Source organism: Anneissia japonica, unplaced genomic scaffold, assembly GCF_011630105.1.
Source record: "Anneissia japonica isolate Jap-2015-1 unplaced genomic scaffold, ASM1163010v1 scaffold287992_len753583_cov170, whole genome shotgun sequence".
NCBI lineage: Eukaryota > Metazoa > Echinodermata > Crinoidea > Comatulida > Comatulidae > Anneissia > Anneissia japonica.
Window position 1 is genome coordinate 506,331 of NW_022723469.1, and position 18,462 is coordinate 524,792.

General features: G+C 32.9%; 1 protein-coding gene and 1 non-coding gene across 2 annotated transcripts in view; both read right to left on the reverse strand.

Annotated features, from left to right (window-relative positions):
* The window catches only part of LOC117112217, a 42,771-nt gene extending 25,131 nt beyond the window's left edge, over nucleotides 1-17,640 (reverse strand). Inside the window, exons 1-8 of the mRNA XM_033255291.1 lie at nucleotides 17,385-17,640; nucleotides 12,368-12,504; nucleotides 10,937-11,005; nucleotides 10,631-10,750; nucleotides 9,977-10,033; nucleotides 6,919-6,993; nucleotides 2,290-2,484; nucleotides 817-891 (exon numbers count right to left, since the gene is read on the reverse strand). Of these exons, the coding sequence (XP_033111182.1) occupies nucleotides 817-891; nucleotides 2,290-2,484; nucleotides 6,919-6,993; nucleotides 9,977-10,033; nucleotides 10,631-10,750; nucleotides 10,937-11,005; nucleotides 12,368-12,504; nucleotides 17,385-17,427 (771 nt within the window). The 5' untranslated portion in view covers nucleotides 17,428-17,640. The remainder of the gene's footprint in view (nucleotides 1-816; nucleotides 892-2,289; nucleotides 2,485-6,918; nucleotides 6,994-9,976; nucleotides 10,034-10,630; nucleotides 10,751-10,936; nucleotides 11,006-12,367; nucleotides 12,505-17,384) is intronic.
* On the reverse strand, nucleotides 638-710 carry Trnas-aga. Its single transcript has one exon. It is a non-coding gene; the product is annotated as a tRNA-Ser (tRNA).
* Nucleotides 17,641-18,462: the final 822 nt, after the last annotated feature.

Sequence of the window (18,462 nt, forward strand, 5' to 3'; positions counted from 1 at the left end):
GGGGCAATGGATAGCATCTCCTGGTGTAACATTAGTCAGTAAGCTTATTTTATTTGTATTTGCTCATTTTCAGTTACTATATAATTTTCATTATTAAATTGTCAATATTGCTGTGTTATATTGTAATTAACATAAAAAACAACAGCAGCAAATTATAGATGAGAAGTAAATAGTACCTAAAAATTAATAAATTCAAATAAAGTAAACTTAATGGCTTAATGTATGTAATTCATATTGTTTTTTTATGTTAGTTTTTGTTACTTAAATATGTGCAGTTGATTATTAATTAATTATATTATTATTAATTTAGTAAAAGAGATAATATAAATCTTGATGTATAACTTGTATTTAAATTTGTGGTGGGAACCCATCCGGGGGTAAATGTGTGGTAAAATGTCTGGTGGACAGTGCCAAGGGGAAAATCAGCCTGCTCCTGTTCATTACCTTATGAATAGTCCCTATTGTAGCCACAGAAGAAGTGTTCTTTTTTTTAAATTTAACATGTGAATATTTCCTGATCATGATCCAATCATCACAAGGTTTTGATTCTCATAAGAGTGATGTTTTTGCCCTACCTGACGTGTAATCGTACTGAATACTCAGTACGTCCCCAAATACTAGCGAAAAAAATCGGAAGTAATTCGGGTGGGAATCGAACCCACGACCTCCAGGTATCTAGCCTGATGTCTTAACCACTAGACCACCGAGCTTTCGCTTGGTGACTAGTGATGAATTCGATCACCTAGTAGCAGCGGGTACTGCAAGTGTTATTGGATATGAGTATTCTCATTTTGAATTTGTTACACTTTTACTTACTTGTAATGTCTGGTTTTTCAGGATTGCTTCAACATCCCCAAAGAAGGCTTTGCAATCTGCACACTGATCATTTGCCTGAAAAAAATCCCATAATGCATCATTTAAAAAAATATGAGGTTGCAAACACAAAGTAAACAAAATATCTTTGAGAATCGGTTTCTGACTACAGCATAGTATTTATATTAAATCACATGTTTCATATCAAATACTGTACAGAATGAGGATTAGCCATTCCAAAACAAGCACCAGTGAAAATTAACTTTTTAATATAACCCTACATTGTAAGCGTGTAAGCTTTCAAATGAGTCATTTACTGCAATCAACATACTATTGCCAAAGTTATGAGTAATGTATTATGGCTTTTCTTTCATTTCTTATAGTTTAACATACAGTAAAACCTTGAATCGAAGCTCTGGGTGGCTTCTATTTCTTTTCTGTACAAATCAAGCGTGTTCTTAATTTATTTTGTTTCTTTGAAATTTATGTACACTGTATATACTGTAGTATCTCGAAAAAGAAGCCTTTGCTATCTTGAGATGGGGCTTCTTTCCAAGGCTAATTTTGCAAACTCAAGAGGTGGGTTTTAAATCAAGATGGGCTTACAGTATAGCGATAGTACACTGGTTTTGGGACGGCATGCCTCCCATTCTAAATGACTGTTACACCATTATGAAAGATAATAAGAATGTATCTTTGGCTGTATTCGACTGGTCATTTTCGCTAAACCATGCCCACCTGCAGCAGCGGTAAAATCCTACTTAATAAAACAAAATGGCTGAGTAGTTACCGCTATACACGCTGCGTAATCAAGGCTGCTTCGGATTGTAGCAGTATGGGTTCTTTGTAAAAAAAATGTTTTCATCCAGTTTTTGAATTCTGTTAGCCTACAATTATTTTTTGGCTTCAATGTGGGTAAATATTGTAATTTCTATTTTCTGAAATTTAATGTAAACTATATTAATGCAAATGTTGTTGCTAAACTGACCAATCAGCCATATCTTTTTTTGAAAAACTTAACGCTGATTAACGCATTCTGGTTATGTTAATTTTCGTTGTCAACGAAGTCTATTTTACGAACCAGTCGAATGAAAATTTATACTCAACGAAAATTCGTAACTCAACAAAATGACCCAGTCGAATAAACCCTTTATCACGAATGAATTATTATAGCGAAAACAAAACTATATCAGTTCTGAAAAAAAAGTGGTATCGATAATTATGTATTATGCATGAACAAAATTATAGAATAAAAAATGAAATCAAAACTGATAAATTGAAATTGGCAAGTTTATGTGGTAGTCATAGATTCAATGCAATCTAGCAGCCAGTTGGTGCATCACAGCCAATCAAAAGATGGAAACATCAGGATGTTTGCATTTTAAACAAGCCATGAAAGATGAATGCCAATTCCTCCAACATTACAATTTTCAATATTATGGGACTGATACAAAATCAATTTACACCAAGACCTACATTCATTTTCACGCTGTTGTAACGCTGCAAAAGGGAACTCTGGCAGAACTTGATGGCGGTGCAGACAGTCTTGGGATCCAGTTCAGATGCCAGGAAATCGAAGACCTCAGGTCCCACTACCGTTATTAAACTGCATTCAGAAAGTTCAATGCCTAGTTGTTGGCAGACTGACACAAGCATGTTCTCTATCTCTTCCTAAAATGGTATTTAAAAAAAAAAAGAAAGAAAGAAGGCAAACGTAAAATTAAAAATACTCTGTGTTCAACAAGATACACCATTTTCGCCAAATTTGAAGTGAACATTTCTGAGAACTGGCAACTACCACTGGGAGAACTTCCAGTGGCATTTCTCTTAGTTTATCTGTGGCCAGTGCAGAACTATTCTTCTTGTTGTAGCCTAGTCTTTGAAACAAAATGCCCAAAAAAACAAAAAAAATAGGGACGAATAAAACTTGAAGTGTTTTTGATTGTTGCATCTTCAGAAATGGTGTACAGGGGCATGATTTGAAAAATTAATATAATTTTAATTTATATGTAATGTGTATTAACTATAACGTTTTAAATTTATTAAAATGCATCTACCTGTGATGTTCTTTTGAAATAAATAACGTAATATTTCATGTTTTTGTTGATATTTTTTTACAAACATTCCACAAATATTGATTATCTTTATTCACATAGTGTTACATTAAACACAAAAACTAATAGGGAAACAGATATTAAACATTGGCCTGTTTCCATTTAGGTTTTGTTAGCTCTGGAAATACAGCATCAGCAAATAAAGCTCAAACCGAATATGACATAATTATCTGATGATGACATAATTAATGTTGAAATATTGAAATTCCAACACGATGGCATGCATTTCGATACTTGGAGGATAGGTTGTGAAGCTATTTTGTTTATGTAAAATAAACTCTAGAAATGATGCAGTGAAGCTGTAGCTTATTATTAAGATTGTAATGGATTAGATTGGATTTATTTGTTGTAACCACCAAGGATAGTCCAGAAAAGAAAAAATGTATGTGGGCTGTCTCTTATACACATCTAGATGTGTATAAGAGACAGGAATGTATCTTTGGCTTTGTTGTTGTAGGACTGCCCCCATTATCTCAGTGCTCATTCTGCAGTAACATACAAATTACTAACCTGAGCATAAAATTATTGAATTTTAAAAAGTGTGCACTCTGATTTTTATACTTGATGATAATAAAAATAATAAAAAAAACTTCTAGTGACTGAAGTGTTTCTATTATGTTTTTCGCTGTAAAATTATGGGTGAAAATTTTTGTTAATTAGTTAATTTAATAGTTAAGTTAATTTTTTTTAATGATTTTTTTTATGATATTTCTTAGTATTTCTTTATGGGATCTTTAAAAAACATCAGAAAAAAAAAATAATAAACCAGGAAATAATGTGATTCTTCTATGCTTCATTAATTCACTTTCTGTTGATTAATTTTTTGTACTTAGTTCCTGGTTAAAGATATTATGACCAATGTAAGATTTCGCATTGCTTAATAATTAGAAAGATCAAACAAGTACCGACACATCAAAAATGTATTTGGTTTTCACTGACTGAAAATAATTTAAAAAGGATGTTTAAACCTACGTGTTATTAGTATCGAATGCTCAGTAAATTCCCAAATATTTGCAAGTGATTTGGGTGGGAATCAAACCCACAACCTCCAGATAACCACCCTGGCGCTTTAAGCACTAGACTACAAATACTATTTCGATGTGAATTTGATTCAGGAAAATATCATAAGAGTGATGTTTTGCCCTACCTGATATCATAACCATTCCCCAGATTGTTTTTTGTTAAATACCTTTTTGTATCTTTGGAAAAATCAGTTATACAGGATAAATTTAATTTTTCTTCGAGTCAGCTGGCTTAACTTTACTACCAGCCAATTTAAGGGACTATGAAGATAATATTATTAAATGAGATTATCTATGGATCTGTTACTTGGAATTACTTATGACAAGCAAATGGTAAATAGAGAATAGTGGATAATTATTAGCATTCACTTGCCTGCCAAACTAGCCAATGACAATTAAGACTTTGCAAGGAAAGTATTTTAAAAATAAAACTGATGGAGAAAATAAAATTTAAAATGTTGTTACTGAACATAAACAGTGTAGTAATAGGATGGTAAAATGCTTTAAATTTATATAATTAGGAAGAAATAAATTATCTTATTTTTTGAGATTTCAAGGTAATGGGGCTGTCTCTTATACACATCTAGCATGAATGAAAATAATTTAAAATTTTTTTCTGAAATTTCCATTTCTACACGTGGCGGCAGTGTGCTAATTAGCCTATATAAATTGTATTTCCATTTGAAATTATCATTATTAATTATTGCCTAACAAGCCCAGTTGTGAAATAGAATATGATGTAGGGGCCTAATTCGGCATGTTGTATTAGATTCATTTTTGTGTCTACTGCCCCCAACGGGGGTGCAGACACAATGTCATGATGTAGCAATTAAAGATGGCGGAAAAGGGTTAATCCGGTTGAGGCACGATGGGTAATACTACCACGAGGTAGGGGGCGCTCTATAATCAAATAGCGTTCGGAACTCGTACAAAATTGAGTTCAAAACTCGAACACGCGTTATAAAGACGTAGCACGCGTTCGCCACGAATGCCTTTTACCGTCATTTGAAGGACGCCCTCTAGAACATGGTAGTACTCTTCGTGATCAGCGACATAAAGTGGTAACTCCAAGAGTTACTCATTTTTAAAGAGTTTTTAGTGTAATATAGTAGTAGGCCTATACAGAATATTTTTATGAAAGAAAATTTTCATGAAAAATCCAGATACACTACAATAATACACACATCTGCACATTGAAGTACATAAGAAAAAATTAAAAAAACAAAAACTCCTGTTGGGAGCCTATTTTTATTTGTTGTCACAATATCGATTCTGTCTGGTCTACAGTATATTTATAGCATAAAGCATTGAGACTTCCTGTTTTACACATTACACAACATAACAAAAGCATCATATTTTGTAAATAACTAATGCAAGACATAATGTACAGTACATATGCAACAGAGCATTAGAGACCATAAAAAAAGACAAGGTAAAAGTTCAATAATGTATTGGTAATCTCCATAGAAAAAACAGTTGCAAGCCCAGTGAAAAAAAGCAAAAAAATATCTGGGGATTTAAACTTCCTGTTATAATAGGTTGTTTGAATGTGCAGCGATTTAAAACACTAGGCTATATATAGAGCTTCATCTATAAAAACAATATTTAAGAAAGTTCCTGGATTTCTTTTTTTTTTATTTTTTCAATTAATTGTCTAGAAAAAAAGTTGATCTTTACTTCCTACTTTGGAACTTAGGCTAAAAAAATAATTGTTAATTACTTCCTGATAATGGCTAGAAATATACATGGATTAAATTTTAGTTAACTTCTGTACATGTTTGGAATCGTTGGTTATAAGTGATCAAATTTTGTTCTTGTCCACTTGAAAAGTGTGACATCAATCATAACACCAATAAAATATAGAACAGTCTGGATTTATCTATTCTACTCATGGAATTCTAAGTTATACTCACTGAGTACACAGAGCCATTCAAACAAAATGTTAGCTCAAAAACTATTTTTAATTGGTAGTTCTTCTTAGAAGAATTGGTAGTTGAATTTGTTCCGTCTATAAACACACAATGACTGCATTTTATTAGAGACTATAAAAAGATAATTGTAATTGATGTAGCTACACACCTACCTTGAAATGCAATTTTCGCCCTCGACTCATAACACCACGCAAGGTACACAATAAAAAAGCACTGACCTCCGCAATTTCGGGTTATTTAACGTAATTGTAAGATTTCGCAACCTTACGAAAACAATTACGAATACGTCACTATCATTATCGACATTTGTGCCTAAAACGTTCTTGACAACGTGCTGTACTGTACACGCTGATAATGACCTCGATTCATTCAAAAGACAGATAGACTATAATGGTTGGGGAAGGGTCTAAAAATTTGATGACGTAACCGTATTCGTTATCATTTTCGTAAGCAAAAAACTCCCTATAGTATTTAATACTGTACCCATAGTTTAGTCTTACTGACGTCCAGTTGGTTCCCATGTTTTTTTTTTGTTTTTTTTTTGTTTACTTCATAATTTTCTTCAGCATGATCATATTTTTGTTTATCAAATATTTTTTTACTTAATATTTTTTAAAGATTTTCTTTTAATGTTTCATTTGTAATTTCAACAAAGTAAAGTCTAGTTATTATTGTTGTTAATGCTGTTGTGAACACAAAAAGCTTGCATCATTAAACTATTTCAACTACTCTCAACAGTAGTACTACTTCGGTTCAACTTACTGAGTATTACAAAATATGATGACTTCACCCACCAAGTATACGGAACTGTATGTAAATTTATAATTAAATTAACTAATTTACATACAATTCCAAATATTTGTAGTACCTGGTTAAGCCATTACATATATTAGGAAGTTATTGTGATTGCTAAACCAGGAACAACGGTTTTTCAAAATTGTATATAAATGAATTAATAATCATATATTTACATACAATTCCTAATATTTAAAGTGCCTGGTTATTAGTCATAACAAATATTACGAAATTTATAATTACCTGAACAGTGGTATTTTTAAGGAGGCCCTGTACATCACCGAAGAATGCATCACAATCGCTACACATGTTACTGCTCTGTGAATGCAACAAAATATTTAAATATATATATATATTTATATATATATTATAATATATAAATATTTATTTATTTTGTTATCCCAAGGCAACAGAGCAAGGGTAAGATGTAAATTTGTGGCAGTGCAAAAGGGAGCAGCGTAGTTTTTAGTTGGATATGGGAGCAAAAATGATCGGAAGAGAAGGGACAGTGAATGGTGATAGACGAAATGGGAAAGATAGCAATGTGGTTGCTTGATACAAGTAGTATTAACAAGCAACCAGTGTTTATAACACCAAGCGGCTGGGGAAAAGCCTAGTGAATCAAAATCATGTAGATGGATAGATAGATTTATAAATTTCTATAGCGTCGGTTAAACGGAAGTAGTCACTTGCGCTTTACAATAAATTACAAAATAAAGAGCAAAAATACAACAAAGTAAAGTAATAATAATAATAATAATAATAAATAAAAATAATAATAATAATAATAAATAAAAATAATAGTAATAAGCAAAATGATAATAATAATTACAATAAAACAATAAACAATACAATGCAAATTGATGGACTGAATGAAGAAGTCAAACAGAAACTGGGGTGGAAAAGCTATGGAAAAAAGAAAAGATTTGAGGTGGGGTTCAAAATCTTATGTGCAAACAATAATATCACATGATTCAATAGAAGGACTCCATTGTTAATATAGTGTACAGTATGTCACAAAACATTTGTATCGGAAAAGACGTGACAGTCATGGGGGGAAGCTAAAGCAATTCTGGATCCTTGTTAAGAGTAGGAAACAACCAAGCAACTGGGGAAATATCTAGTGAATCAAAATCATGTGCAAACAATATCACATGATCCACTAGAAGGATCTCATTGTTATAAATAGTGATGTCACAAACAAATTTAAATATCCCAAAAAATCGACCCACAAATAGTAATTATAAGCTTTGTTTGCATACATTTTTAGTAAAACTTTATTGTCGCCACCACCCTACATATTGCAGTTTTCAGTAGCATCTCTGTCAAGAAACTGTTATATGCCCATATATAGTCATAATGTGGCTATATATGGTCACAATGTGATGTCATAATGACCATATTTAGTAATATCGCATGTTTAATATTAATATTATTATTTTGTTTTTTTTTTCATTTTTACTACTTATTTAATTGTTATTTCTTTATATGAATGATTATCTAGAAAATACGTATGTGCATAATTCAAATGGGTCATGTGCTTTAAAGCTATGCTTACTACATTACCCTTTTCATGATATTATTTCTAATTATATTTCTCTGTAAACACAACATTCATTAAGATGATATTACCATATGTGAATTGAATATGTTATTGTTAACATGGAATAAATGGTACATAGTACAGCGAACTCTACAACCGAATATGATGTTCAGCATTCCAAAGCCAACCTAGACGTGCTTTGCACATTTGCCAACAGGGAACGACATTCTGGGAACATTATGTCAAGACCGGCAATTTCAACTAAGCAACAGTTGATTTTTCCGCCGAATAAAAACTTTCACCTCTACAATCTGGTTGCTAAATTATACAAAGCATAAGAAAGCATCTGACGCAGTGGCAAAGCTTCAGGTTTATAATTGGAAGATCAGGAGTTCGAATCTGAAGTTGAACATTTGTCTTGGTGTCTTGGTAAAGGCACCATCTCTATATACTCTCTCTTTTTACAAATGAGGGGGGTGGGAGGGGAGAGTGAGTGGGATTCTAGACATTCTGAATGTACCAATGCACTGATTTAGCACTGCACTGTTTAATATGGAATTCTTCACAGAGTGAAGAGTATGTTATATATTTTCATACAACATAAAACAAAAGCCAAAAGCCTGTACACAAACAACATAAAACAGAAAGAAATATCAATTATTAAAAATACTACATTATGAATAAAATAAGAACAAAAACAAAAATGAAATACTGTAAAACTGTAATAGCAATAATAAATATTGAGAAATATTTTGCACTTCCTTACAGTGTGGGTCATCTAGGGACCGTATCTTCATATGATACTGCAACACCTAATCTGTGATTTTTAAACATAACCTTTGATTTTAAAGTTAACTTTCAATGCTATTATCATCATGCAGACACAGAGCAGGGATGAACACACATGGATATTGTGTCACTATCTGTTTATCATTACACGCCTCAGCCTATTTATATATTGTTCGATAACTAGATTCAGATTCAAAACATAGGCTGCTGGGTTGGTACCATTTAAGACCCTCAGATCTATAATGAATTAGCACTACTCTATATATACTGTAAATGTCGTATGATTATTACATAGGCCTATTTGTTCTATATAAGCCTAGTCCAGATTATCAAATTTTATTTGACATAAACATGCGATATTCCTACATATGGTCATTATGGCATCACATCATGACCATATATAGCCACATTATGACTATATATGGGCATATAACAGTTTCTTGACAAATAAAATTTGATAGTTATAGACAGAGATTTTATACCAAATGCAACATCAATCGATCGATCTAAAGTGATATTTACAGTAAAATAACAACACCAATTTTAAGAATGTGCGTGATCATTTAAAACGATTGAAGTTTTGCTTTTATTTTTCCATCAGATAAAAGCATATAGAGACCAATGATAATTCAAAAGAGAGAGCCATTACAGTAGGCCGACCATCAGAATAATCCATGATAATTATGAAAAGAAAAATTATGTGCTATCGGTTTAATTTCATAATTAATTTGCTTTCCTAAGAAAAATGTGTATGATATCCATTTCAATTACGACTTACAAACAATTACATTTTTTTTACTAGCACCAGTAAAAACAATCCAGGATTTTATGACAGAAAAAGACATGTTTTTTTTATCATAATTGGCTTATGCACTTTATTCTGAATTAGTTATTATAAGAAAGTTTAAATTTTTTTTATATAATATAATGCTATATATACTTATACCGGAAAAAATATCAGTAACTTACAGATTTGAAGTACTTGGAACTACAGAATCCGACCGTGCCGCAAACGCTAGTTGGGTCCTAAAACAAAGAAATGTGAGACAAAATCCTATAGTATGTACAAACTGAATGAAATTATTGTTCTAACTGCTAAATCTTTTTTGTGTTTTAAATAATAACGATAATAATGGTATAGACTAATATAGCGTATATTGTATATTGTTAAGCCCTCTATGCACTTCACATTTATCATTTATACCCCGGTCATCGGATTAAAAAATTGCCTATGGAACACAAACCCAAGCTTCCTGGAAGAGTATTCCATAACGTTTCAGAAGCTACTGTACATCAGCGCATTCTAGCATTTAATCCTACCAGGTACCCACTTATACTCGTGGGCGGAGAGAAGCAATGCAGATTATGTGCTTTGCCCAAGGACATAAGTGAATCGCACTGCGAAGAGGGTTTGAAACCCGAACCTCGAGGTTGGGAAACCAAACCGATCCCACTGCAACAAACCACTTCCACATTTTATGTATAAATACAACTGAAATAATATACATTAACTTTAATTCTATTCATTCAGTCTATTTGTTTTTTTTGTCATAGTTTTGCAATATATAATATTGTTTTTTTAGTCCTGGTGTAGACAACAAAAGTAATTTAGAGCTTACTTACCAACTGAGAGGCAAGAAGACCCAACACTAGAGTTCCGTATTGGTCTACAAGAGTGTTGCACTGGTCTGCATATGGCCCCAGGTCAGCACAAATCATTTTAATATCACTGACTATCATTTGCTGCAATGCAATTCATTAATTAAAAATAAAGCAGAACTCCCTATATTAAGGGGACACATTTGAGGCCAAAAAAAAAAATTTAATCCAGATTATTCATAAACTAATTACGAAATTATTATTTTATACTAATTTTATTATATAATTATTATTATTAAACCTGAATGCAAAAAAGAAAAGTTTGGCTACCTGTACGGTTGTATTTTGTAAGAGATTCTGAACATCACCGAAAAAGTTCTTGCAGTCAGTACACATATCCTGTAATAATCAAAGCAAGCTTTAAGGTTTCAGAGGTAAAAACACTAAAAATAGATAATTACACTATAGTAGGCTTGAGTTACAAATAGTTGTATTGTTAGATGCCATTATTGTTTGCATGGCGAAGTAATAATATATATTAATGCTTGCGGTACACCACATGGACAGTTCTAATAAACAAACTGTTGTTGGTTGAGAATTTCTCGAGGTTTCGATTGAGTTGCTTCAATCGTCTTCAGATATTACTCTCCTACAGAGGATTGAAGTAACTCAATCGCAACATTGAGACATTCTCAACCAACAACAGTTCTTTTCAGAACTATCCATGTGGTGTACCGCAAGTAGATGCCATTAATTATATCCACGAGCTAGAGTGGGTGTGTGATACTATGTAGCAGACATCATTCCAAATTGCCAAATCCATGAATGGCAGGAAACACATCCCCTTATTTTAATAGGCAGTGGTTATTCTTACACCAGTCTTAACATTTTTTTATTCCAATTGTACATTATGGTGGATTGGATTATTTGAATACAATTCCATCAGAATTATTGCACATAATTTTTAATGTTTAATATTTTGTACTGTTTTTGCCAAAGTGAACATTTTAAAAATTAATAATTTAGAATTGGATTAAAAGATTTGTGTTAACCACTGTCTTTTCAATAATTTGATTAAAACAGTATACTGACGATTGGCAAATGAGCTCACAAACACCAAGAAAACCTGATTTTTTAATAGAGAGAAATTAAAAACAAATATTAGGGCATTTCATTTCATTTTTCATTAATATTTATTCTGGTAAACATTAACTAACAAGAAATACAGTATTACAAAAAAGAAGCCAAATTAATAACCGGGGGAAACCAATAGTGAGCTTTATCACTTTCGAGGGCATCCCAACATTAATTGACAAAAATTGAATAAACACTTAACAAGCATAACATTGTATAGATAAAATTTAAAAAAAGAGAGATCATAGATCAAGGAGCTCTCATACCTGAAACCATGCATGAATGAGAATCAGCGATCACCAGGAACAACAATGCCTACCACGATCAGGCAGACACCACTGTCTGATGACAACCCGCTGACATCAAACAAACAGCACCCCCCGGGGCACATATAGGAGATCCATGATCCATCAGAACAGGGCAGAAATGAACAACATGAATTCACTTAATTTTTTTAAAATTTTTTTTGTATTCAATTTAATTCTTAACCTATTCATTCAATTATTTACAAATAAAACTTGTTTTAAAATGTTTTAAAGTGGATAAGAAATTAAAAAGGGCCTTCATAAAACCCTAAAAGGAGCTTGTAATGAAGGCCTGGATGGATGCAAAAATGTACAGACTCACAGCAGTTACACCAGGTTTAGGCCAAACATTATCCTGACAATATCGTACAGCACCGCATTCTTCTGCTGTGTTTCGGTGTTGGCACCAGTACTCAGGACCATGTGCACACCTGGAGGAATCAAATTTCACAGCAGCAGCTACAAGAAAAAAAAAAAAAAAAAATTACTACCATTTTTATTTCTATTACTAAGTGAATTTCTTATATTTTTAATTATTTTTAGACCTATATTTGAATTTAATGTTATATTACTTATATAAATTTTGTATATATCAATTTTCATGTATCAATCCTGTCATGGGCGAAACTGGTCGCTGTTGGATGATGTTGAAATAAATAAATAAATAAATAAGAAACCAATGTACAGTATTTAAGGTGAAACTTTTTTTATACCTTGCTTCAATAACTTTATTTTTTTTTTTAAGATCGTTTGAGGAGGGAAGAAAAAAAATTTTAATTAAAATTTGTTTATCTTTAATTTAGCAAATAGTTTTGCCAAAAACACCCAGATGGAGGGAAAATAAAAATGTTATTGGTAGTACTGTAGTAGTAAAACTTTATTTATTCATGAAGCACGAATCAACAATTATACAATGCTGTTTTTCATTATCGCCGTGAGACACCTTATTTACAATTAACAAAATTACACATAATGGTACATCATAAAAAGCAAGTTAAATGTAGAAATTAAATAATATAGACACAAAATATAATAATTAAAAATTAAACAGCACTGTATGCAAAAGTCAACAATTTAGTAAAATAAAAGTAATCTATACCTACAGTAACAAAGGCAAAATAAACTAATGGAAAAGAAGAAAATCCACTTCACAAAAGTAAACGATGCTACATGATTTTACAATTGAAAATTTTATTCCATCAATTTGAACAGTTATAGGCCTATCATCATCTTTTGTACTTGCTAGCTATTATCTTGAGCCAATTAGCATAAACTCAGATTTTTCAATATTTTAAGCAAAGTTTGTTGCATGAGAGCCACTTGTATATTACAGATTCTAAATCACTATTAATACATTCGATGGTATCATTGATTGAGTTTAATGCATAATACTGTATATGGCTGTGTCATCAGCATACATGTTAACTTTACACTGTGTACAATATTTGGGAGGTCATTGATATACATAAGAAATGCAAGAGGGCCAATAATAGAACCTTGTGGTATTAGACATTGAACTTTCTTAGTGCTTGATAGAGACCCATCAATACATGCCACTTGAACACGATTACTTCAACAGCTTTTGAACCAATCAAGACTATATTACACCATAGTTTTAGTTTATCTAATAATATATATCTAAAATATGTTTAATATTAAAATATTAAAAAAATTGTCGGTGTAGGCCTAGTCCACATTTACCGTTTCTGTATTTAACAATTAGGTGGTGTAACTGTAACTGTTCCCTGGTACTGTATGATCATGGTATGATACGACGTCGATAACCAAGCGAACATGATGCAGGAAGTAAAAGATCATGTACAGTAGTTTACACAATAGCGAGCACGTGCAAAGCAATTGGGTCGTCATAATTAGTTGTAAATTGTTTATCAGTTGATTAGGATATTGAGCGGCAGTACTGCGGGTTATAACCTTTGATGTTCAGTTCGAGATGTTTCCATGTAATTTTTCTGCGTTCATCAATGCATTGATGTGTGTTCATCTGTGCGTTGATAAAGGTGTCGGCAAGTATAGCCGACATAGCTAGAAAAAAATTTTTGCCCCTACAGGTGTAGTTAAATTTTTTGTCTGGTAACTGCTTGAGTTGCAGTATGCTATAATATTGACAATAATGGAATCTTGATTCTTGCATCCTTGGCTCAAGTTTTCAGTGGATTACCGTGTCATATTGGATTAAAACAAACTATGCAAATTAGGCAAGACTTTTTTATGCCTTGTTTAGCAAAAACCGAATAAAAATAAAAATTTTATTTTTGGCCAATTAGCGCACCAGTTGAAAAAAAATGGAAATTTCAGAAAAAAAATAAAACTTTGTCTTTATTTTCATTACGCCCACCGCTGCCTTGAAATCTCCAAAAATAAGATAATATATTTCTTCCTAATTGAATAAATTTAAAGCCTTTAGCCATCACATTACTACACTGTTCTAACCTCAAGTGATCCAAGTAAATGGGCAAGTTATCATAAAACCAAAAATAAACGTAATACTCGTATCACAATAGAAAAAAAAAACATTGAAAAATGGTAATTGCAGAAAATAAAAACGATATTAAATCAACTTGGAAACAGCTTCGACATGCTAATACCATCTAAAACTAAAAATACCAGTATATCTCTCATAAAAACAGAAAAAGGCCAGTTTACCAAGCCAGAAGACATAGCCAATGAACTTTAACACTTAATTCACTGAAGTAGGACCTAAACTTGCAGCTAAAATAGTTAATCCTACTAATGACCATTTTTATAACAATATTCCTAATTTCACTGATCAGTCATTTAATTTTGAACATGTATTAACTTAGTTTGTTTTTAAATTTTTGTCAAATATATCTAACAATAAAGTTACAGGCTGTGATGACATTCCATCCAAATTATTAAAAATTGCTGCACCTATAATTTCACCAATTATTACTCATATAATTAATCATTCTTTTACCACTTGTATATTTCCATCAAAGATAAAAGCTAAAATCAGTCCTATATACAAGAATGGTGATCATGCAGAGCCTGGTAGTTATAGGCCCATCTCAGTTCTTCCTATAATATCTAAAGTTATTGAAAGAGTTGTTTTTAATCAATATTCTTCATATCTTAATACTAATAACCTAATTAATACTAATCAATTTGGTTTCTGCCCATCCTATTCAGCATCTACTGCATTAATTAATGTGACTGAAGATTGGTATGAAGTATTGGTATTGGTACAGAGGTATCATAGTGGCTTAGTATGCTAGATTTAAAAAAGGCATTCAACACAGTAAACCATTTTATATTTATTAGATATATAATATCTATCCAAGTTGCTGACGTTGGTGGTGATATTTTCATACTTGTTGCTAAACTGTCGGTACCGCGTGTCTATGATCAAAGAACTAGAACACAACAATAACGAAACAATGTGGTCTCAATTGGATTAGCACGCCATAGTAGTTCAAGATCGTTCCATGTAATTTAAATGTTCCCTGGTATCTAGCAAAACTGTTTATCTAATTTAACTAATTAATCTAACATCGAGATATTCACTTTTCCACTTCATGATAGCCTACTGAGCTATTGTTACATAGTGTGTTAGGGTGTGTTCGGGCGAGAACCGTTATTTTAACTGGTATTTTATCCGCGGGTGATCTACTGGTTCGTGCAAAACTCGGCTTTCAAAATAAACCAATGACCTTGGACGTCAAACCTATGCAAATGTTGAGTTTCTATCAAGTTGCCCTGGACCCTTTCCCTTGCGTCACCTAGCTGCGTCACCCCACACTTTAATTAAGAAACGGACTTTGGCATTGGTCCACCAAAATCAAGTTATGCAATTAAAGAAGCAACAATAATAAAGCATAGCAAACTCCCAATAAATCGCAGATGGTGGTAATCCAAAACTGATTACTCCCGATCGCAATCAACGAACGCATTCAGACCAACACAAACTAATTTTACATTCTAGGGCCTAGGCCTCCGGTGGCTAGGCCCATGTTGACTGACCTCAGCCAAACAGTGCCTGTGGAATTCGTTGTGATTCGTTGCGATCGGATTCCGTGGTAATCGGGAGTAATAAAGATTGTAGCACCCAATCGTAACGGGTAACAATTGTGATATCGATTACATATCAACTACTATTGGTGAGCTTTCAGACACGATGTTACTTTGCGATTGGGTGCGATTGGTTGTCACAATTGCTACAACTGATCGCAATGCGATGCTAGTCTGAATGGGGTATTAAACAAATAAGCAGTGGTGCCATGATCATGTATGCATGTTGTGGACGTATGTAACAAGGGAACAATATGGGTTCTAGGCTAGCCCTCAGTTGAAATAATTTATTTTATCGAGATTTTTAGTTTTGTCTTTGGAAATAAACTGTAAAAGAAGCAGGGACCATGAATATTTAAACAGACTTTACTCCTGGTGTGTGTTAAAACAATCAAAAGGGATTAAGGTAACAAAAAATTCCCCCTGCTGCTAGCGCATGCTGCTTTTGCTCCTCTAAAAACACTGCAATTTGTAGCGTTGGATTATTAGCGGATATCAGCAGGCGGTCCGCATTGTTTAACACCCGTTCGGGCTAGAACTGGAAAAGGATGTTTCCGGATTTATCCCGCGTTAAGACTCCACATAAAACTCGCCCGAATGCACCCTTAATCAAGTAACTGTTTAATCCCACCCCATGTCACCTATATTTGGTTTTCTATGATTTGTTTATTTTTGTTCACTTGATCTTGTTGAGAATGCGTCCATGATGGACACAAAATGTAGATTTTTTATGTCAATAAATGTTGTGTTAAAGACTATAGTAAACATCTGTTGATTCATTCATTATTTTTTTCTACAAAATCAATTATAATTTTTTTACAATTACAATTTGTCACACTTATTTTGTTTTTAACATTAAAATGCCTAGGCCTATTCCAATTTTTTAATCAAATTAAATAACTTTAAAAATCATATAAAATCAACGTCTTGATGGATTTTTAAAATTTTTATACCAATAAATTGAATTTATTTTTCTACATTGTCTGATGTGTCAGTCAATCTGTTTCATTAAGTTTGAATTTTCTTGTCAGGTGCAGACTCTAGGCTACAGTAGGCCTAGTAGTCAGCCAATCAATCAATCAGTTACACAATACTGCCGCTGGTAAAACTTGCCTACTCTGGGCCTTGGGGACCCACGAGATCGCGCCTAGCTTAGCAAGGCCTACGGGCCTAGGCTAGAGTACCTAATAGCTAGGCCTACCTACTTAGGCCTAGGGGCATAGGCGCTAGGCCTAGGTTAGGCCTAGGAAGTAATAATTCAATAATAATAGCAAGATTAAACGAAGACTTACCTGCTGCAAATAATATTGCGAAAACGAAAACTTTCACTTTCATGATTTTTGGGAAGTTTGGTCCTGCGTCCACTGTTCTTAGAACCACACACAGACGACGACAATATCACCTCCTGTAAGCAATGTGTAGGCTAGTAGTAGTAGTACCACCAAAATAAACACAACGAATCAAATGAAAGTCAACTCAGAATCAGATTGGATTTACAGAGATATCGCTGGCTATTATGTGGCGTCTCCACCACTTTTTGATCACATGTGATTGTGTGTGTACATTTACAGGCGAAATATCCACCATAAAGCTTTTAAACGATGTGTGTGATTGGTCTAAAGAAACTATACACGCCCCCTTTTCACTACGGAATTCGGAAACAAAATCATCAATGTTTATAAAAATAAAAACATCTAAAGTCACAAAAACATATTTTTTAAGAATTTTTAACACTTCTGCTCAATAACCAGCCAAGATAAATAATTATTATTTAGATATAAAACCCAATATTTATGGTTTTCCTTCAATTATACATAAACATCTACTTTACCTAAAGTACCAATCAAAAATGGTTTTAAGAATTATGTAGATAAATGTACGCAAGGCATTTTACAAATTCACGTGATGAGTAATCACGTGAAAATAACTGAGGGCGGCCTGTGGTTTTAAAATTTGTTTTAAACAAAAGGTATTCAAAGAAAATAACAATGTGCCATGATACACACGGCTCATCGTATGTCGGTGTCCTTGAACTTTACTGCGTGACGACTTTCCTGTCCCACATACGCTTCGACGACGTTAGCAAGGTTTCTCGAGACGCTGGCGGAGCTGAGGGATGTTAGAGGGGTCCTGAACTTCCTTGCTGGGACAGATGCAGAATTTGGCGGCCGCGGTAGGGGGTGCGTGAGGGTTCACCTGGGAACAGTCAAAACGGCAATGACCAAAACGGCAATAAACCAAAACGGAAAAACTTTGTATGGTAATTGGCAATACAATACTACTAGTACTAGGCTTAGGCCTAGAGAGTTTAATAAGCCGAGGGCAGACTAATCATTACAGTTATTGTTATAAAAATGTATACTGCAATGA